This window comes from Podarcis raffonei, chromosome 2 (genome assembly GCF_027172205.1).
Source record: "Podarcis raffonei isolate rPodRaf1 chromosome 2, rPodRaf1.pri, whole genome shotgun sequence".
NCBI lineage: Eukaryota > Metazoa > Chordata > Lepidosauria > Squamata > Lacertidae > Podarcis > Podarcis raffonei.
Window position 1 is genome coordinate 108,738,368 of NC_070603.1, and position 21,973 is coordinate 108,760,340.

Sequence of the window (21,973 nt, forward strand, 5' to 3'; positions counted from 1 at the left end):
CTATCATGGAAGAGGGCCTACTCCCCTTTGCCTGGCAGTCTTGTCCTCTGATGGTTTCCTTGATGGGCCATCACTGGTCTTTGTCCCCTGCTAATGGCCCATCCAGCCAGCTCTGCAGATGTGGCTTGGCTCATTAGAATAATTAAATCCAGGAGATTTCAGTATTTGGCAAAGTTTAATCACACCTTGCTTTGAATTATGGTGCTGGAGGAGACTCTTGAGAGTCCCATGGACTGCAAGAAGATCAAACCTATCCATTCTGAAGGAAATTAGCCCTGAGTGCTCACTGGAAGGACAGATCCTGAAGTTGAGGCTCCAATACTTTGGCCACCTCATGAGAAGAGAAGACTCCCTGGAAAAGACCCTGATGTTGGGAAAGATGGAGGGCACAAGGAGAAGGGGACGACAGAGGACGAGATGGATGGATGGTGTTCTTGAAGCTACCAGCATGAGTTTGACCAAACTGCGGGAGGCAGTGGAAGACAGGAGTGCCTGGCGTGCTCTGGTCCAGGGGGTCACGAAGAGTTGGACACGACTAAACAAATCAAACCTTGATCATTTAGACTTCCTAAATCCAGGAATTATGAGGAGTCTGCTCCCCCCGCCTCAATTCAAAACAGTATATTTCTTTTTTATTGACATGTTTCAATGTTGTTCACTACATCTGGGAGTTTGGGGGCTAAAAAACAGTATATAAATAAAACATATCCTAACAGGACCCCAGACACCCACCAGTCCTGCTTCTCTAGTCAACTGGATCCTAAACTGATTAAGAAAGAGGAAGCAGAGAGCAGGAAAAAGGCAAACTCGGGTACCACTTATTAAAATTTGGACTAGGGTGGGTTCCCATCCCCACGTGGCAGTGTGTTGCCACGGCTGCTCAGCCTAACCTACCCAACGGGGGCTGTGAGGGTTAAGGGGGGAAGCTGCTCTGCCTTTTGGCAAAGATCAAACGTACCAGTTTAATATCTGGCATGGCCTCTGTTCAGTGCTGGATTTATGTATAAGCTAAAACAAGGTATAGTTTAGGGCCCCACCTACATACAGCAACAGTGGCAAATGGCTTTAGATACCTATTAGTTCCATAAATTACCTTATATTCAACACAAAAAACAGTGACAAAGGACAGCTGGACATATAAAGGGCCCCATTACCTTCAGTAGCTTAGGGCCTCATCAAACCTAAATCCGGCCCTGCCTCTGTTAAACAATAAATACAATCTTTGACCTTTTACACTTTGGGTTGGCGGGTCATTGCTTACTATGCTGTGTATATATTTTCGTGGTTTTATATTGTAAAGTCTTCGGAGGAAAGGCGGGGCAGAAATTGAATACATGCCGCCCTGCGCTCCTTAAGCGATGCAAATGTAAGAAAGACAAGTGATGCAATCAAACGCATTTAAGCACCACCATCAGGCATATCTTCATGGGTGTGAGCCATTTCCTGAAAAGTGAAAGTTTTCTGTCCCCTCGCGGCACTTTCCCCCTTCGCTTCAGCGCCACGCCCCCTTCAGACCATTTGGCGTCTCGCTCGTCTCCGCCTTGTGCTGCGTCTTCGCTTTCGCTTTCGCCCGTCTCCTTTCCGTTCCTCCTCGGTTTGCAAGGATCCAGGCTGCGGCGACAGAAGGGATCCTCCGTCTTTGGACCCCAACTTGACCTCTACCGCGGCGAGGCGGGACTCTCTTTCTCCCGCGCTGCCCAGACCGTGCATTTTGCGCGCAACGAGGCGCACCCATGGCCGCCGCCGGGGACCCCTCCAAAACTCTCCAGGACGAAGCGACCTGCTCCATCTGCTTGGATTACTTCAGCGACCCTGTGATGATCATCGCTTGCGGGCACAGCTTTTGCCGAGCCTGCATCGCCCAGTGCCCGGAGGGGCCGAGCCGCGACCTCTCCTCTTGCCCCCAGTGCAGGATCGCTTTCCCCCGGGGCCACCTGCGGCGCAACAGGCACTTGGCGAATATGGCCGAAGCGATCCAGCGCCTCCGCCTGCAGAGCCTCCGCCTGGCCGAAGGGGAGCCCAAGGAGAAAGTGCCGAAGTTGTGCGGGAAGCACTACGAAGCCCTCCGGCTCTTCTGCCTAGAGGACCGCGCCTTCATCTGCTTGGTCTGCAGGGAATCGCGGGCGCACAAAGCCCACGTCGCCCTCCCCATCGACGAGGCTGCCCAGGATGCTAAGGTAAGCGAAATCGACCCCTCGTTTTGGGAGAATTTGGAGCACGAAGAGGATGGGGAAAGGGTGACTCAGGCAACCTCGGCCCTCCAGATATTTTGGGACTACAATTTCCATCATCCCCAGCTAACTTGACCAGTGGTCAGGGATGATGGGAATTGTAGTCCCAAAACATCTGGAGGGCCGAGGTTGCCTATGCCTGCTCCAGATCTTCAAATGCCACCATCCCCAGGATTTTATTTACAGTTTTACTTGTATACTACTCTGAGAGCTCTTTAGTGAAAAAGCAGCTTCTAAATCTTTTAATAGTATAAGCGCTGAATGCCATTTTTCCCCCCTTTTAGGATCACCTCCAAAGCTGCCTAACAACCTTAAAGAAGGAGAGAGATGAAATTTTGAAGGGGAAATGGTGCAGTGAGAGAGAAATTCAGGAAATGAAGGTAGGCAGGCTCCCAGTTTGCCATCCCACTTCACACTTCAAAACGACCTTGACAGATTAGAGAACTGGGCCAAAACAAACAAGATGAATTTTAACAGGGAGAAATGTAAAGTATTGCACTTGGGCAAAAAAAATGAGAGGCACAAATACAAGATGGGTGACACCTGGCTTGAGAGCAGTACATGTGAAAAGGATCTAGGAGTCTTGGTTGACCACAAACTTGACATGAGCCAACAGTGTGACGCGGCAGCTAAAAAAGCCAATGCAATTCTGGGCTGCATCAATAGGAGTATAGCATCTAGATCAAGGGAAGTAATAGTGCCACTGTATTCTGCTCTGGTCAGACCTCACCTGGAGTACTGTGTCCAGTTCTGGGCACCACAGTTCAAGAAGGACACTGACAAACTGGAACGTGTCCAGAGGAGGGCAACCAAAATGGTCAAAGGCCTGGAAACGATGCCTTATGAGGAACGGCTAAGGGAGCTGGGCATGTTTAGCCTGGAGAAGAGGAGGTTAAGGGGTGATATGATAGCCATGTTCAAATATATAAAAGGATGTCACATAGAGGAGGGAGAAAGGTTGTTTTCTGCTGCTCCAGAGAAGCGGACACGGAGCAATGGATCCAAACTACAAGAAAGAAGATTCCACCTAAACATTAGGAAGAACTTCCTGACAGTAAGAGCTGTTCTACAGTGGAATTTGCTGCCAAGGAGTGTGGTGGAGTCTCCTTCTTTGGAGGTCTTTAAGCAGAGGCTTGACAACCATATGTCAGGAGTGCTCTGATGGTGTTTCCTGCTTGGCAGGGGGTTGGACTCGATGGTCCTTGTGGTCTCTTCCAACTCTATGATTCTATGATCCACTGAACGCAGCTGCCTCCTTTTTGTGCTCCCCAGATGTTCTGGACTGCAGCTCCTCTCAGGCCCATTAGAGGAGGAGTTGTTTTTGGGGCATTCCATGTCAGTTCTGTTAGTTTCTGTTTCTCACTGAGCAGCTGCTAGCAGTCACAGGACTCTGTTTACATTCCAGAGAGTCCAGATACTGTTGGAGTCTCACGGGAAAGGGAGACGGGATGTTACTGGTTTCCTGTTTCCTTTGTTCTTTGATTCCTTTGTTCTGCTGCTCTCTGCTTCTCATAGAGAGAACATGTATATTTCTTTGCTCTCTGCACAGCTTAGTAATAAAGTATAGCAATGTAGCCCATACCGATCTCATCCTTCCGCTGTGGCGTTGTTTTAATGCTCTGCTGGGCTCAAAGGAAGATGAGCCTTATCAGCTCGGACGACCGGAGCTGAAATTCCAATAAGTTCAATGCTGTCATGTCACCCACCGTCTTGGATTTTGTTGAAACTTGGTGTACACCCTTCCCTTATGGTTGAAAAAACAACAACCCTTAATTCCCCCCCCCCTCTATCTCAAACGGTTTTAATTTTATAGCACTTCAAAGTTTCATGAAATCTGTGTTTCTGTCCCTCTTGAGATCCTTTGTATTATGTGCATTTTATTATTTTATTTTTTTTCTCCATAACCAATGATCAGATCTCTTTGAAATTTTACACAGAGATCAATAACATGGTGAGGATTTCAGGGGGAAAAATACACCAGCACTCAAAAGATTTTATAAATGCCTTCAAAAAATGTATAAATGTAGCATTTTTGGTGGAAAAACTAGGTTTAGAAAACCTAAATTTTCAGCATTAGGGCACGATGCAATCAAAAGTTTTTGATGGTGAAAATTATTGCAAAGACATGCTCTTTCTCAACATAGAATGAAATTTATGGGTCTCTTATGTCCTGTAACAATATTTTATGTTTTTTGGACATTGTGGGGGGGGAAATCGCAACTGGGTACAACTTTCCTACAATAAAGGTAAAAGGACCCCTGACCATTAGGTCCAGTCGTGGCCGACTCTGGGGTTGCAGTGCTCATTTCGCTTTATTGGCCGAGGGAGCCGGCGTACAGCTTCCGGGTCATGTGGCCAACATGACTAAGCCACTTCTGGCGAACCAGAGCAGCGCATGGAAACGCTGTTTACCTTCCCGCCAGAGCAGTACCTATTTAGCTACTTGCACTTTTTGGGGTGCTTTTGAACTGCTAGGTTAGCAGGAGCAGGGACTGAGGAACGGGAGCTCACCCGGTTTTGGGGATTCGAACTGCCGACCTTCTGATCAGCAAGTCCTAGGCTCTGTGGTTTAACCCACAGCGCCACCCGCATCCCTTTTAAAAGAAAAAAATAATGAAACAAAGTCCATCTTAGAATCTAAAATAATATTGGTTATTACAGGGTTGTTGTTTTTTCAAAAGTGCAGGCTTGTTTTTCAGTTTTGGAGTATTTAAAACTATGAAAATTGGCTATATCATGAAATCAATCTAAAAACAATAAATCGCAGCTAAATGCAGATAGGTCCATACAACCATAAGCTGAAGTGTATCAAGGCACCTGCAAAATGCTTTTGTAACATTTAAGATATAGAGATGGATGAACACAGGATTTCCGAAGTGAATATGGTTACATTATAGATTTCTGGAGCGAAATCGAAGAAAATATTGGAGTGGGGACAGGTAAGCCCCGCCCCAAATAACTGATCACATGATGCAGTGTAAACTCCCCCCCCCATTTGAATGGCAATGCCCATCAACTTTTTTGAAAGCCCTTAGGAGTTGACACCTCCTATGTATTGTGTTTTTAATATTTGATTGGGGGCCACCCCGGGTGGCTGGGGAAACCCAGCCAGATGGGTGGGATATAAACAATAAATTATTATTATTAGTAGTATAGCTTAACTGAAGGTATCAGATCAGATAGTGGGACAAGGTTGGAAATACGTGGATTGCAAAACAGGAGGAAGTAATGTTCTTGTCCAGGTCAGTAATAGCAAAGAATTGGGTGAAAAGGCTATTGTCAAGAGAATGGTGGGTTTGGGAATGAATCAGAAAGAAATGACCCCAAGCTGGCCGTTGGGAGTGTGAATGCTATTCTCACAGTGACCAAACAGATGCCTTTGGGAAGCCTCCCCCCCCCCAAAAAAAAGCACTGGGGGGAAATGTCCACCCTACTGACCTTTGTTTTTTTTTTTAAATATATTTATTGAAAATTTCAAAAAAATATAAAAGAAAAACAGAAATGAAAAAAGAGAGAAGAAAGAAAAAGAAAAAGCAACAGTTGAAAAAGTTTACATTACTTACTTTCCATACCCAATTTCCTTGACTTCCCCACACCTGCCCTTCTTGTATTCCAATTCCAATTTTTAGCTCAGCAAATTTTTGTCCCCACACTTTACCTTGTTTCCTCTGATTCATTTTACTTAACCAATTTTAACTTATAAACCTCAATCTTTATATTCCAAAACTTATTCTTAAAATACTTTTCCTAAATTCACCCCATCAATTTAATTAACCCATTTTAACTTAAAAACCTCAATCTTTATACATCAACACTTATTCTTAACAATCTTTTGCTAAGGTCGGCCCCAAATCCCTTCCCCAAAATCCCCATTTTTATGTTAGTGGCAAAACCAACTTAATTAAAACAAAATATATTTGTACACCCTTTGGATTCCCGAAGCCCTACCACCCCCTTTCCCGGTTTCGATCCCCAACCAAAGTCCATCAGTCCATCTGAAATCAGCCTGGCGACCTCACATCCGAGGCACTTAACTCTCTCTCAGTTTCTCTCTGCCGGTTTTTTTGATAGTCCTTTATTTTAAATTCCGAATCTCGAAGAAGCTCTGTTCCAATAAGGTCCATATTTCTTCCAGCCAGACCTCCATATTTAACAATGGAGCCAAGATCTTGTTTCTTACTTCTCATAAGTCCAAATGTCCCAAAGGCTCCAAATTCCACATTAGCCAAATTTGTATTCCATATGTCTTCAGATCCCCATATGAGGAGATCTCTCCAATTTCCATTCTTCACTTCCAACCAAATTTTCATCATCCTGTTCTTATTTTCCTTTATGTCCAACTTAACAGGCCTCTGGCTCTCCTTAATCGTCTGCACCATCACAGCACCTCCTTCTTTTTCCTTCAGATCCTCATGTTCCTCTTTAAACACCTCCTCAAATGACTCAAATTCCTTCTCTTGTTTGGCTGTAAGGATTTTTGGATCAACAACAACACTTCCCTGTTCATCTGCAGGAACTTGAATCATATCCCTTCCAGGCTCAGCAACTTTATTTACTGTTCCCTTCATTATTGTGACATTCACAGTCAAAACATTTGTCTGCTCCTGCAGTTTTCCCAGGAGAGAGAAGGTCTTTTCCAGTTCAGCCAGTATTTTTCCACTTACAGCCATTTTTGTAATGTCCTGAACCCCCTCTAGAGGGATTCTAGTTACTTAATGTCTTCCAATTCCCACCCAAAAGCCAAATTCACCTTTTCTTCTTTATTTTAACAATTTGTTGCCAAATTGTAGCAAATATAACCAGCAAAGTCAGCAAAAACAGAGTTTCCCTTTTCTTCCAACTTTGACAGTTAATTTGACAGCTGTCAAAATCTTTATACCTCTTCCGCAGGCTCTCTCACCGATTGCTCCCGGGTCTTGGGGGAGGGGTGAATTCCGTTCTCAATGTTAGCTCTTATCCTCCAGCACAATCACTTAAATTGCCCCAACGTAAAGTTAATTGCTTTTTTCCACAAAAAAGAAAGGTATTCTCACAACCTTAGTAATAAAATCCTTGCTTTACGATGTTTACAAGGCGGGTAGGCGGACTTCCTTTTAACACCTTGCCCGATCGTGCCGAATTCCCAAAGATAAAATTTCCCTTTTAAGTCCAATTACCGTGTTACTCACGGGTCGTTACTTTTGATCCAAATGTTCAAAGGAAGAAGTTAGCGCTCTCCGTCCATGGCATGCGGCTTCACTCAGCAGGGGAAGCAGTCGAACTCTCAGCACCACGCCGCTCTCCGTCCCCCGTTCCAGAGCCTTTAAAAAGGCTCCTTTACGGGTCGGGGGGGCGCAAATGGTGCCCGCCGAGTCACCAGGTCCACAGGCTTCAGCGCCTGTGGTTTCTAAGGGTCCCCGCGTCGCCGCCGCGGCAGAACCCGACCCCTGTTGAGCCGATTCCCTCCGGAGCTCGGAGGGAATCCGCCATTAGACGATGGCGCCAACCCGGAAGTCCCCTACTGACCTTTGTATTAGGTTACACCTCCTACTTGTTATGGTGGAATGAATAAGCCCTGGTGAAACTAAACACAACTGGCTCTTTACCCTGTTTGAGCCTGTTTCCCTGGGGATGGAATCACAACAGCACACTGAATTCGGTCTCTCTTGTCCTCTGCTCTTTGCAGAAACGCGTGGGAAGCCTCAGGAATCAAGCTGCGGGAAAGTGGGAACTGCTAGATGTGTGTGAAGAGATCATGAAGTCAATCGACAAAATAGCCAGTGAATTCTCAGAGCGCAGTTCTCATCTTGCCAAGCTGATTAAAGAGGCAGAGGAGATGTGTCTGAAGTCTGCCTTTGAACTCCTGCAGGTGAGATTGTACTAGCAGATGTGAAAGCCCAGGGAAATTTGGGGTGGGTAGACATTCCTCTCCTTTTTTTGTTATTGTTGTTCCCCTCCCCAACAAAAAAAGGGAAAATTAAAAAAATGTTGGTCTATGACGTGGAAAGCCTACAGCAGATTTGTTTCAGTCCAGACAAACCTTTTTTTTTTTTTAGAAGTCATAAATTTGGTGGCAAATATGAAGCAGAAACTGATAGCAATAACACAGAAAAATGAGACTTTTGTGTTCTCTCTCACACACCCCTTTTTGACACTGGAGGAGCTGTAGGGTGGTAGTCAGTGCTAATCCTACTCAAAGTAGACCCACTGGAATTAATGAACATGGTCAACTTAGGTTTGTTAATTTCAGTGGGTCTGCTCTCGGTAGATGCTATTTGAATACAACCCGTAATAATGGTATTATTTTTTACTGTAGTGTTGATGGTCTGTCCTGTTTTCATTGTTCCGTCTTGAAATGAAGGTGGGCTGTAAATATGCAAAATGCATTAAGAGTTAGTACTTGGTGAACTGTAATAAACTTTGGGGCTGATCAATTTATCTTTCCCCCTAGGCTATGGATCCCTTGCTGAGCAGGTAAGCCCCTGTTTACAGAATCATAGAATTGGAAAGGATCATCTTAGTCCCACCCCCTGCAATGCGGGAATATGCAGCTGTCCCATATGGGGATTGAACCTGCAACCTTGGGGTTATATCAGCACCCTGCTCTGACCAACTAAGCTATTTTTCAAGATTGGGACAGTCCTGCCATTAGGCAGATTAAGGCCGCCATCTCAGGCAGCTGATTATGCCATGAAAGCGAAGCAGTTGCTAGTTTATTTAACAGGAAAGGAATCGGGGAGCAATACAGGGCAGTGCTTTATTTTATTTTATTTTTTTAAAATAATATATTATTAAGTTTAACAATAGAGAAATAGGACAATAAGAACACAAAAAAATATAAAACACAACAATACAAACTTTCACAATATATAAAATACAAACATTTAACAAGAGGGGGAAAAAGAACAATCAACACACAAAAAATAGAATAAGAAAAACACAAATCACTCTTTTCTAATTATTCATCTTCGATTAACTTATTTTCCTGACTTCCTCACGCCTCCCTTTTTTATATCCCTTTTTAACAATTAGTTCAGCAAATTCGTATCCTACTACTTTATCCTTATATATTTTACCTCCCAAATTTCAAATTTTTATCTCTTATTACTAGAACCCCTTCATTTTATTTCAATGTCATCAGCATTCATACATTTTACAATACTTCTGTAAATAAATTTTAAATTTCCTTCAATCTTCTTCCACCAACTCTTCTCCCTGGTCTCGGATTCTGCCAGTCATCTCAGCCATTTCCATATAGTCGATTACTTGCATCTGCCATTCTTCCAAGGTGGGTAATTCTTGTGTCTTCCAATACTTTGCAATGAGTATTCTTGCTGCTGCTGTAGCGTACATAAAAAAAGTTCTATCCTTCTTTGGCACCAATTGGCCGACTATGCCCAGGAGAAAGGCCTCTGGTTTCTTCACGAAAGTATACTTAAATACCTTTTTCATTTCATTATAAATCATCTCCCAGGAAGCCTTAATCCTCGGGCACGTCCACCAAAGGTGAAAGAATGTACCTTCAATTTCTTTACATTTCCAACATTTATTATCGGGCAAATGGTATATTTTTGCAAGCTTGACTGGGGTCATGTACCACCTATACATCATTTTCATAATATTCTCTCTTAGGGCATTACATGCCGTAAATTTAATCCCAGTGGTCCACAACTGCTCCCAGTCGGCAAACAAAATATTATGACCAATATCTTGTGCCCATTTAATCATAGCAGATTTTACTGTTTCTTCCTCAGTACTCCATTTCAACAGCAATTTATACATTCTTGATAATATCTTAGCATTGGGTTCTAACAATTCTGTTTCCAACTTTGATTTTTCCACCTGGAAACCAATTTTTTTATCTTGATTATAAACCTCTCTTATTTGAAAATAATGTAACCAGTCTCGCACCTTCCCTTTAAGCTTCTCATAACTCTGCAATTTCAGCTTGTCACCTTCCTGTTCCAAAATTTCACAATACTTTGGCCATTTTGCCTCCATATTAAGTTTTTTCATAGCTTTCGCTTCCATAGGTGATAACCACCTTGGGGTTTTGTTCTCCAAAAAGTCTTTATATCTTGTCCAGACATTAAATAGTGCTTTCCTGACAATATGGTTTTTGAATGCTTTATGCGCTTTAACCTTGCCATACCACAAATATGCATGCCACCCAAATACATTATCATAACCTTCAAGATCTAAGATGTCAGTGTTCTCAAGAAGTAGCCATTCCTTCAACCAGCAAAAAGCTGCTGATTCATAATAAAGTTTAAACTCCGGCAGGGCAAACCCCCCTCTGTCTTTAGTATCAGTAAGTATCTTAAATTTTATTCTGGGCTTTTTGCCCTGCCAGACAAATCTAGAAATATCTCTTTGCCACCTCTTGAAACAATCCATCTTGTCAATGATTTGTAATGATTGGAACAAAAACAACATTCTCGGCAGTACATTCATCTTAATGACAGCAATCCGACCCAGCAAGGAAAGCTTCAAATTCGACCAGCTCTCTAAATCCTTCTTCACTTCTGACAAGCATTTCTCATAATTATCTTTAAATAAATTTGCATTCTTAGCAGTCATATTCACCCCCAAGTATTTTACCTTCTTTACTAATGTCAGATCTGTCTCTTTCTGAAACCTCTCTCTCTCCACTGGTGTCAAGTTTTTCTCCAAAACCTTAGTTTTTAACTTGTTTAACTTAAAACCTGCCACATGACCAAACTCCTGGATTAATTCTAAAGCCCTTTTGGTACTAGGTACTGGCTCTTGCAATGTCAATACAAGATCATCTGCAAAGGCTTTAAGTTTATATTGTTTTGCTCCGACCTGAACACCATGAATCAGCTGGTCCCTTCTTATCATATTTAGCAAAACCACCAGGACCGAAATAAAGAGCAGAATCCATCGGGCCCTGGAGATTTTCCCAGTTGCATAGTCTGTATGGCACCTTCAACCTCTTGTTCTGATATTTTAGAATTCAGCAATAATTTATTTTCTTGAGAAATTTTTTGTAATCCATTGGTTTTCAGAAATTGATCAATTTTAGACTCTGTCTGTGGCCCTTGTGTGTAAAGTTGTTTGAAATATCTCTGGAAGCAATACAGGGCAGTGCTTTATTTTAAATCATATGTTCTTCTAGGTGCAACACAGAAATATATGGGAAACCCAAAGCTGATCTGAATAAGAAAGTTGAGTGGCTTAATGAAAAACTACAGCTGGTGCAGACCAAGTTGTGTGAGCTTTCAGGTAACAGATTATGTTTTAACTAGGATAATAACAATCACTTGAGTCAGTCAGGCTCACCCCCAAAAGAGACAGAAGTTGCCAGTGCAGAGTTATATATATGGGAGTCCTTCCTCATCTCACATAGTGCATATCAATACAGTGGTACCTTACGTTACAAACACTTCAGGTTACAGACTCTGCTAACCCGGAAGTAGTACCTCGGGTTAAGAACTTTACCTCAGGATGAGAACAGAAATTGTGCGCCAGTGGCGTGGCGGCAGTGGGAGGCCCCATTAGCTAAAGTGGTACCTCAGGTTAAGAACGGACCTCCGGAACGAATTAAGTACATAACCAAAGGTACCACTGTATTGGCAGTTCACAAAGCCAGGTCTTGATCTGCGTCTGTGGTTAATCCTGAAGTAATTAGAGCAGATCCTTATAAAAAGTCTGCAGAGTTATTCGGAGTGCTGGGTTGCAATAACAAGACAGCTTAACCAAAGCTACTACTCAGTATTGGGAGACTCAAACTTTCTTTCTGAAACTGCTTTCCCTCATAGGGAATGAGGCAGTAAATATTAAACAAGTATCCCCTTAACTCCCAGCATGACCAGCTAAAATCTTACCTGCACGATTGGGACCACAGTGAAATATTTCAGCCTTTCTGGTTTCTCCCTCCAAAAATGAAGAACATTCACACACACACACTGCAGTGTATATAGAGTATACATCCAGTGTGAACTGTACATGGTATCTGAAACTTTGTCTGAGTTTCCCTTCCACCTTTCTCTCCCCAGCACCTCCAAAACTGGCCAGTCCGAGAGCAGGTGAGTTTGCATCTATGCCGGAATGGGAAAGAAGCATTTAGTCTAGAACCTTCCGTGGGATATGAAAGCCAGGCCCCAGTGACTGGCGTGGTTGGGCACTGTTGCTGAGCAGCAGGTGCCTGTTTTCAGACGGAGGGAAATTGGGAGATGCAGCCTCCCAGCCCTTTTGTTTGGCCTCATGTGCATGTTCAGACATTCGTGTTAGACTGAAATTAACTGATCAGAGAGGAATGGGGTGACTTGTGTTTTTGAATCCAGGAAGCGTGCCACAGCAACTCAGTCAGCAGGGATGTACTTCTCTTTTTGTCTATACAGCACCTCCCACAGGTAAAAAATGGGAGAGCATGGGGATAAATATTTGGGTGGCCAGTGGCTGATGGGAATCTAGCAACATCCGGAAGGTTTGCCATCCCTGAGTTCCATGCTTTTCAGCAAAATGAGACGGTCCCCTCACTTGGCCCATCCTTTGACAAACTGCCTGCTGTACTACTACCTTTGGGCAGTTAACCCAATGACCTACATAATGTACATTCTTGCCCTGAGCGTAGCTCTTGTCCTCATTTATGTCTCCTCTTTTTCTTTCGCGAGAACCTAGGGGCCTTTCCCTGACAGTTGACGGTAGTTTTTGACGATAAGTTTGCGGGTTTAACAACACTGGGTCGTCAAATGGGGCGAAATAAACGAATGCATGCCATGCCTCTCCTGCCCCCTGGAAGAAGGGCAAAGACACAGCAGTTGTTCATCTGACAGTTAGCCTTAAGAACACGATGCATGCATTAGTCAATAATTATTGTGAATGATTCTTGCAGTTTAATTAGCAACAAAGCTTCATTGGTGCATGATTAAACAGGCTGTAAGATCTCTTCGGGACGCAGGTGGCGCTGTGGGTTAAACCACAGAGCCTAGGACTTGCCGATCAGAAGGTCGGCGGTTCGAATCCCTGTGACGGGGTGAGCTCCCGTTGCTCGGTCCCTGCTCCTGCCAACCTAGCAGTTCGAAAGCACGTCAGAATGCAAGTAGATAAATAGGCGCCACTCCGGCGGGAAGGTAAACGGCGTTTCCGTGCGCTGCTCTGGTTCACCAGAAGCAGCTTAGTCATGCTGGCCACATGACCCGGAAGCTGTACGCGGCTCCCTCGGCCAATAAAGTGCCGCAACCCCAGAGTCGGTCATGACTGGACCTAATGGTCAAGGGTCCCTTTACCTTTACCTTTAAGATCTCTTCTGTTAGCCTTACAGCAGATGTTTTACCCTGTTCTCTTTCCTCCTCCTAGACTATTATATTCCCAAGAAGGGGAAATCTGCTGCAGGGAAATTGTTATTATCTCTAGAGGCTGCAGGGAAATTGTTATTATCTTTATTGCAAGGAATAGACTTGTGGAATTTTCCAACTGAAAGTAATTCCCGTGGGAACGACCTTGGGATGAGTGGCCCAACAGAAGAGAGAATAACAACAAGAGCTAAGAGTAAAGTTGAACTCAAAAGAAGGGGGTCAATTTCAAATCCAGCTGCAGCTGCCACAACTCCCTCTATGGATACAGTGACAGTGACAAGGGCATTAGTAAAAATAAATGAATCTTTGGAAGCGCTCACAAAGCAGAGCACTGAAAATTCCAAACAGCTGTCTGAACTGTCAACAAAATTGGATTTAAATACAGAGACAATAAATAAATTAGTTAAAGAAAATGAAATAACTAGAAAAATTGCGGAGGAGGCTAAAACTTCTGCAGAAGAGGCAAAAAATTCTGTAGAAAATGTACAGGAAAAATTGGTACCGGTCAGTAAAAAGCTGGATGAACATGAAGCGGCCCTCTCTTTAATGGAACTACAGAGGAAAAATAGAAATTTGAGACTGAGATCAATCCCAGAAAATGAAAAAGACAATTTGATAGAATTTCTTACAAAAGAATTTCTGGAATTTTGGCAGGACGATTTGAAAGAAGAGGAATTTAAAATAATAACTGCTTTTAGACTAGGCAGGAGACAAAACAGAAAGAGTCCAAGAGACTGTTTGATAACCTTGAGATCTCAGGAAGAGAGAGACAAGATACTAAACTTACATTTTCAAAGACCCCTTGAGATTGAAGATTTTCATGTGCAGATTTTTAAAGACATCCCTAAATACATTTTGGAAGTGAGGACCTACTACAAGGATTTGGTCACCTTATTAAGAAAGAACAACATATTATTCAGATGGGAGTTTCCACAAGGCCTGTCTTTTAACTATAAGGGAAAGAAAACCAAGATAAAATCAGTGCAAGACAAAGAACAATTTTTGGCAAGGAACCAGGAGGACCTTTCGAAGGGAACGGTGGAACCTACGGACTTAACAGAAGTACCAGACATTTCAAACTTATCCTTCGGGATTAAAACACCAACAGAAGAAGACTTGCTGGGAGCAACTGGGGGAGTAACTAAATAAATAACAAGATGTCTCTGCAAATTTTAAGCTGGAATTGTAATGGACTGAACCTCCCTAGAAAAAGACGTGAGGTTTTTCATATTTTGAAAAAAGAACAATTGGACTTGATTTGTTTACAAGAAACTCATGTGACCAGAGTTCACCGAAAACTACTTATTAACAAAAGATTAGGACAAGAATTTGTTTCATCGGACAAAGTGAAGAAAAGAGGTGTGGTGATTTATGCAAAGGAAAAGTTGGTTCCTAAATTTGTATTTAAAGATGAACAAGGAAGATATTTGGCAATTGAAATTCAAGTTCAAGGAGAAAAACTATTGATTATAGGAGTTTATGCACCGAATGAAGGGAAGTCAGAATTTTTTAAGAAATTGCATGAGACATTAATGGACTATTTGGATTATAATGTAATTTTAATGGGAGACATGAATGGAGTGGTCTCCACAAATATGGACAAAGCACAAAGACAGGTGGTCTCCAAAGATGGGAGACTACCTAAGACCTTTTTCGAAATGACTGATAACATGAACTTGATTGACATTTGGAGAACAAGGAATCCTCTTGAGAGAGAGGGAACTTTCTTTTCTGAGGCAAAAATGACCTGGACTCGAATTGACCAAATTTGGGTAACTAGTGGAATGGCATCTAAGATAAAGAAAGTGGAAATCTGCCCAAAGACTTGCTCCGACCATAACGCCGTAAAGATGGAAATGAACACAACAACAGCTGGATCCTTTAGATGGAGGATGAATGACTCCCTATTTAGAGATGAAGAGGTGTATAAAAAGGCCCAGAAGGCATTGAAGGACTACTTTGAAATAAATCTGAGAACACAAGTGGAAAAAAGAGTAATTTGGGACGCAAGTAAAGCCGTCATGCGAGGATTTTTAATACAACAGAACTCTATAAAAAGGAAGAGACATAATGAGAAGAAGGATAAGATCTTGGAAAAGATAAAAGAAGGGGAAAAGAAATTGAGATCTAAACCAAAGTCACATGAAATTTTGAGAGAAATTAAGTTTTACCAGAGACAATATATGGACTTGATGAACCAAGAGATAGAATGGAAAATAAAACAAATGAGACAAAAGTCATTTGAATCGGCTGACAAATGTGGGAAACTCCTGGCATGGCAATTGAAGAAGAGACAAAAACAGAATACAGTTACAAACCTAGAAGTGGAAGGAAAGAACATTTATAAACCAAATGAGATTAGAAACTGTTTTCAGAGTTACTTCAAGAGACTTTATGCACAAGGGCCAGTGAACGAAAAAGAAATAGAAGAATTTCTTTAAAAATATGGATTACAAAAAATTTCTGAACAAAGTAAAGTGATTTTAAACCAGAAGATCACTGATCAAGAAATTGAGGGAGCCATTCAAAGTATGCAATTGGGAAAATCTCCAGGACCTGATGGACTAACCTCCAGATACTACAAAGCTCTGAAAGAATGGCTTATACAACCGTTGAAGGAGGTTTGTAATGAAATTTTAGAGGGGAAAAAGGCACCTCAATCGTGGAAAGAAGCTTATATCACACTTATACCAAAGTCAGAGACTGAGAAGAACCAGGTCAAGAACTACCGCCCTATATCATTACTCAATGTGGATTACAAAATTTTTGCAGACATTTTAGCAAAAAGATTGAAAAGAGTTTTGGTGGGGGAGATTCATAAAGACCAAGCGGGCTTTCTTCCAGGAAGACATTTATCGGAGAATGTGAGAAACATAATAGACATTATGGAGTTACTGGAAGTTAATATTAACACTAAGGCAGTATTGATATTTGTGGACGCGGAGAAAGCCTTTGACAATATTTCTTGGAGTTTTATGAAAAAGAATCTCCAAGGGATGGGGGTAGGCCAGGGTTTTGAGAACGGTATAAGTGCGATTTACTCTGAACAAAAAGCAAAATTGATTGTAAATAATGTGGTTACAGAAGAATTTGCTATTGAAAAAGGGACACGACAGGGATGCCCAATATCCCCACTGCTTTTTATATCAGTCCTGGAGGTTTTATTAAACATGATTAGAGGGGACCAGCTGGTTAAAGGGGTTCAGGTCGGAGCTAAACAGTACAAACTGAGAGCATTCGCAGATGATCTAGTTTTAACTTTACAAGAGCCAGACACTAGTACGAGAAGAGTTTTAGAGTTAATACAAGTATTTGGTCAAGTAGCAGGCTTTAAGCTGAACAAACAGAAAACGAAAGTATTGGATAAAAATTTAACAAGTGCAGAAAGAGAGAAATTCCAGAATGATACTGGTTTATTGATAGCAAAGAAGGTGAAATACCTGGGGATAAATCTGACATCTAAGAATGTGAACCTATTTAAAGATAATTATGAGAAATGTTGGGCAGAAGTGAAAAAAGATTTAGAAATATGGTCAAGTTTGAGACTTTCCTTGTTAGGCCGAATTGCTGTTATTAAGATGAATGTTTTGCCGAGAATGTTATTTTTGTTTCAAACATTGCAGATTGTGGACAAAATGGATTGTTTCAAGAGGTGGCAAAAAGATATATCTAGATTTGTCTGGCAGGGCAAAAAGCCCAGAATAAAATTTAAGATACTAACTGACGCAAAAGAAAGAGGGGGGTTTGCCCTGCCGGACTTAAAATTGTACTATGAATCAGCAGCTTTTTGCTGGCTGAAAAACTGGCTGCTTCTTGAAAATACAGACATTTTGGACTTGGAAGGGTTTAATAATAGATTTGGCTGGCATGCATATATATGGTACGACAAGGTTAAGATCCACCAAGGTTTCAAAAATCATATTGTTAGAAAAGCCCTATATAATGTATGGATTAGATATAAAGACTTGCTGGAAAACAAAACACCCAGGTGGTTGTCACCGATGGAAGCTAAGGAAGTGAAAAAATTAAACATGGAATCTAAATGGCCGAAATATTGGGAAATTATAGAGTATGAGGAGGGAAAAGTTAAATTGCAAAGTTATGAGAAATTGAAGTTCAAAGTAAGAGATTGGCTCCATTATTACCAGATAAACGAAGTTTTTAAACAGGACAGGAAAATTGGCTTTCAGGTGGAAAGGTCGAAACTAGAAATAGAGCTTTTGGAACCCAGTACTAAGAATTTGTCAAGAATGTATAACTTGCTGTTGAAATGGAATACACAGGATGAGATGGTTAAATCAGCTATGATTAAATGGGCACAGGACATTGGACATGACATTATGTTTGCAGACTGGGAACAGTTATGGACCACCGGTATAAAGTTTACGGCATGTAATGCCTTAAGAGAGAATATTATGAAAATGATTTATAGGTGGTACATGACCCCAGTCAAGCTTGCAAAAATTTACCATTTGCCCAATAATAAATGTTGGAAATGTAATGAAACTGAAGGTACTTTTTACCACCTTTGGTGGACGTGCCCAAAGATTAAGGCTTTCTGGGAAAGGATCTATAATGAAATGAAAAAGGTGCTTAAATGCACTTTTGCGAAGAAACCAGAGGCCTTTCTCTTGGGCATGGTAGGCCAATTGGTGTCAAAGAAAGATAGGATGTTTTTTATGTATGCGACAACAGCAGCAAGAGTACTTTTAGCAAAGTACTGGAAGACACAAGAACTACCCACACTGGAAGAATGGCAGACGAAGGTGATTGACTACATGGGATTGGCTGAGATGACTGGCAGAATCCGAGACCAAGGGAAAGAGACGGTGGAAGAAGACTGGAAGAAATTTAAAGTTTACCTTAAGAACTGTTGTAAAATTAACGAGTGCTAAAATGTTTTGAGTAATGTAAAATAGTATTGCAGCGACAAACAATTGGACATGGGAATAAGGATTTAAAGGAAGTGCCATAAGTAAATAAAATTAGAGGTTGCTGGAAAAATTTTAAAACAAGGATGCAGAAAAAGGAGGTATGGGGAAGTCGCTGAAAGAAGGTTTAAGGAAAAGAAGGTTAAGAAACTATACATGTTTATATGTGTGTTTGTTTTTGTTTTGTTTTGTATTGTTATTTAATATGTGTTGGAAAATCAATAAAAACTTATTTAAAAAAAAAAAAAGAAGGGGAAATCACAATGGATAAGAGGTAAGCTGCTATTTCTGGTGAGCAAAAGCAGCCCAGATGTTGGAGAGTTTCACCATTTGATGTCCTGACGTTTGTCTCTTGAGATAAAGGTTGCTGCAGGGGGAGATCAAACTGGACTGAGGCCCTGGCAGCAGTGCTGAGGGGTGGAGGAAGCGACTTAGTCCCTGCCCTGTCATTCCAGTCTAAACCAACCCTCCCAGCAAGTAAATAGCTTAAGGGGGACTTAGATTGGGGAAAATGGTGTTGTGGAAAGGGTTACATTAACCATTTTCCAGCTCAAGGGCCACATCCTCTTTTAAACAACCTTCCCAGGGCCACATGCTATGTTGTGGGGGCCCAGAGTCAGAAGTGGGTGAAGCAGCGAGTGTAAATTTCTGTACACACAGCCTCCAGCTTGCAACTCTCACCTTCCATGTGCCCCTGTATTCTCACCATGCAAATTTGGTTGTATGAATTGGCCTACTTTGGTTCTGCATTCCTCTCCTCCTACAGAATACATGCACTACCTTACGTAGGTAACCGATTCTGTTAAGTGTTCGTCTTGTTTGCTTTGTTTTACCACCCGTCTTCCTGTTGTGTTTCAGAAAACGTGGTGTTTGATCCGGAAACAGCCCATCCCCGATATATTGTGTCTCCAGATGGGAAAGCGTTATGGTGGGGAAATGTCCGTCAGGACTACCCCTACAGTTCAATTCGGTTTGAATACGCCCGCTGTGTACTTGGAATGTGGGGATTCAGCTCAGGGAAACATTATTGGATGGTGGATGTCCGAAATGTCAACCATTGGGCTGTGGGCGTAGCCAGAGAGTCTGTGGAGAGGGATAGGGAAATTAATTTTGAACCCTATGAAGGGATCTGGGCAGTGGGCTTTAGCCGCCATGATCAGTTCAAAGCTCTGACTTCACCTCCTATCTATTTGGACCCAGAAGAGGGCCCAGCACAAATCCAAGTTTCTTTGAACTATGACGCAGGGAAAGTGTCTTTTTATGATGCTGAAGATAACACCTGCCTCTTTATTTTCGACTCAATTGATTTTGATGGGGAGGAAGTTTTTCCCTTTTTCCGGATTGTCGATTCATCAGCTTGCCTCCAGCTGTGCTATTAAAGCACATGGTCCTTGGCCTGTGCTTTGCCTTTCCTGGGTTCTCTGACGAGTCCAAGTGTTAGTTCCAAAGAGCAGCAGATATCCCTTTGGAAGTCTGTACAGGCTGCAGTTTCCATCCCAGGCTGCTGTCCCACATTCCCCTTCAACAAAGGACCATGGTGTTTTGGCTTGACTGTGCAGATGATTGCTTTATAATCCAGTACAGAAAAGGAGCATTACAGTATTGCAAATAATGTTACTTTAATTTTGCACCCTCTCGGTGGTGCCAATGGGAGATTTCCTCCCAGTGCAGATAGCAGCTTCAGAGGAGGGATTATACTTGGGACCAAAGCAAAGGGTTAAATCCCCCACCACTTTTTTGGGATTCAAATAATCATTAGCTTCTCCTCTCAGTATTTTGCAGCTTTGCAAACCTGCATTTTAATGCTAAATAAACCAAATATTGTCTATTTTTGACCCTTAATCTTCCCATATATTAACTCTGCTATTTGTTAGCATAGAACTGTAGCTTTTTACTTTTAATGAACTTATGATTTGCTGTCGCCGTTGCAGTCTTTAATCATTTCATTAATCTTTCAATAAAGTTTTTTTTTAAAAAATCCTTTTAACCTTTGTTTTGACTCAACTAATATTTATGCTCCACTTCTGTTATGATAATTTTAGTTTATTCTATTGCTTTTCATAAAAGATTCAAGGCATCCTAAAAACGTTTTTTTAAAGTGCCATACTGAACAAAAATGATACAGATAATGTTCATAGTGTAAGAATTATTTTTAAAAAACCACCATCCCAGCAAAATAACACAACTAGGCTCACCAATTAACCAGGCCTATGTTTAAAACCATCCCATCCTATCCCCTGAAATGCCTGTGAGTAAAGGAACATTTTAACATTCCACAATGTTGGTGCCAATATTTCATTTTAAGATACATGTGTTTGAGGTGGAGTATAGTTTGGGGTTAGCCCGGGCCCACAGGCATAGGCAAACTCGGCCCTTCAGATTGAGGACTGACCAAAGGGCCAACCAAAGTTGTTGACCTTTTCCTAGGCTTTAAGTTGTTGAGGTTTTTTTAGGATAATACCCCAGGAAATAAACCGCCACAAGAGCCGGATTAAACTGACTAGCGGGCCAGATTAGGCCCCTGAAATGGGATCGCAGTGGGTCACTGCTGCATGGGGGGGAAAACATCCACACTTTCTTCAAGGTCAGAAGCTCATCAACCCATCTCAGATTTCGCAGCTAGCTTTGCGATGGCTAGAAGAGTGTTTATGAGCCTGTTGCAGGGCACTTCTTCCTTAGCTTGCTTGCCCTCAATAGCTTTTGAGAAACCTTCATTGTTCAAGCCATGGCCAGTGGGACTTTTCTGCAAACCTGCAAGAGGAGATATTGGCAGCAATTCAGAGTAACGCTGAGCAAAAGAGCTAATCATCTCATCTAGTGGATTTTGGGTTCTCTCTAAAGATTTTGGCAACAGAACCATCTTCTAATCTATGACATACACCCCTTCCACACAAGTCTAGGTGCCCACACATTCTGAATGACTCCAGTAGCCAGCCATTAGTTTCTCAGCCACATGCAAAAGGTCTGGCGGTAGGCAGAAAGGTCAGCCTTCTGTTGGATGGCCATCTGTCATGGATGCTTTAGCTGAGATTCCTGCATTGCAGGGGGTTGGACTAGATGACCCGTGGGTCAACTCCAAGATTTTTGATTCTGCTTCACACCACGCTTTGAAGGGGCTCGGAAGCAGGGAGAGGGATATTTATTTATTTATTTATTTATTTATTTATTTATTAATTATTTGTACCCTGCCCATCTGGCTGGGTTTCCACAACCACTCTGGATGGCTTCCAACAAAGATTAAAAATACATTAAAATGTCACATTAAAAGCTTCCCTAAACAGATCTGCCTTCAGATGTCTTCTAAAAATCTGGTAGTTGTTTATCTCTTTGACATCTGGTGGGAGGGTGTTCCACGGGGCTGGCGCCACCACCGAAAAGGCTCTCTGCCTGGTTACCTGTAGCTTTGCTTCTAGCAGTGAGGGAACCACCAGAAGGCCCTTGGCGCTGGACCTCAGCGTCTGGACAGAACGATGGGGGTGGAGATGCTCCTTCATTATTATTTATGCAGCAC

General features: G+C 42.1%; 1 protein-coding gene across 2 annotated transcripts; it reads left to right on the top strand.

Moving 5' to 3' along the window:
* The first annotated feature begins 1,528 nt into the window (after nucleotides 1-1,528).
* On the top strand, nucleotides 1,529-20,449 carry LOC128408929 (E3 ubiquitin-protein ligase TRIM39-like). 2 transcript variants are annotated; one of them, XM_053379005.1, is made up of 9 exons: nucleotides 1,529-2,177; nucleotides 2,516-2,611; nucleotides 7,897-8,079; nucleotides 8,662-8,684; nucleotides 11,350-11,456; nucleotides 11,525-11,530; nucleotides 11,581-11,594; nucleotides 18,715-18,736; nucleotides 19,321-20,449. In XM_053379005.1, the coding sequence occupies exons 1-9, from the start codon at nucleotides 1,734-1,736 to the stop codon at nucleotides 19,839-19,841; spliced, it is 1,416 nt and encodes a 471-aa protein (XP_053234980.1). In that variant the 5' UTR covers nucleotides 1,529-1,733; the 3' UTR covers nucleotides 19,842-20,449. The 2 variants fall into 2 exon arrangements, with proteins under 2 accessions (XP_053234980.1, XP_053234979.1); XM_053379004.1 differs by lacking the exons at nucleotides 11,525-11,530; nucleotides 11,581-11,594; nucleotides 18,715-18,736; nucleotides 19,321-20,449 and adding exons at nucleotides 12,230-12,259; nucleotides 12,518-13,257.
* Nucleotides 20,450-21,973: the final 1,524 nt, after the last annotated feature.

Excerpts from the sequence above, each read along its gene's own strand:
- LOC128408929 (XM_053379005.1), top strand. The coding sequence starts at position 1,734 with ATGGCCGCCGCCGGGGACCCCTCCAAAACTCTCCAGGACGAAGCGACC. Across the intron at positions 2,178-2,515 it reads AGGCTGCCCAGGATGCTAAG|GATCACCTCCAAAGCTGCCT; the intron begins GTAAGCGAAATC and ends CCCCCCTTTTAG. Across the intron at positions 8,685-11,349 it reads ATGGATCCCTTGCTGAGCAG|GTGCAACACAGAAATATATG; the intron begins GTAAGCCCCTGT and ends ATGTTCTTCTAG.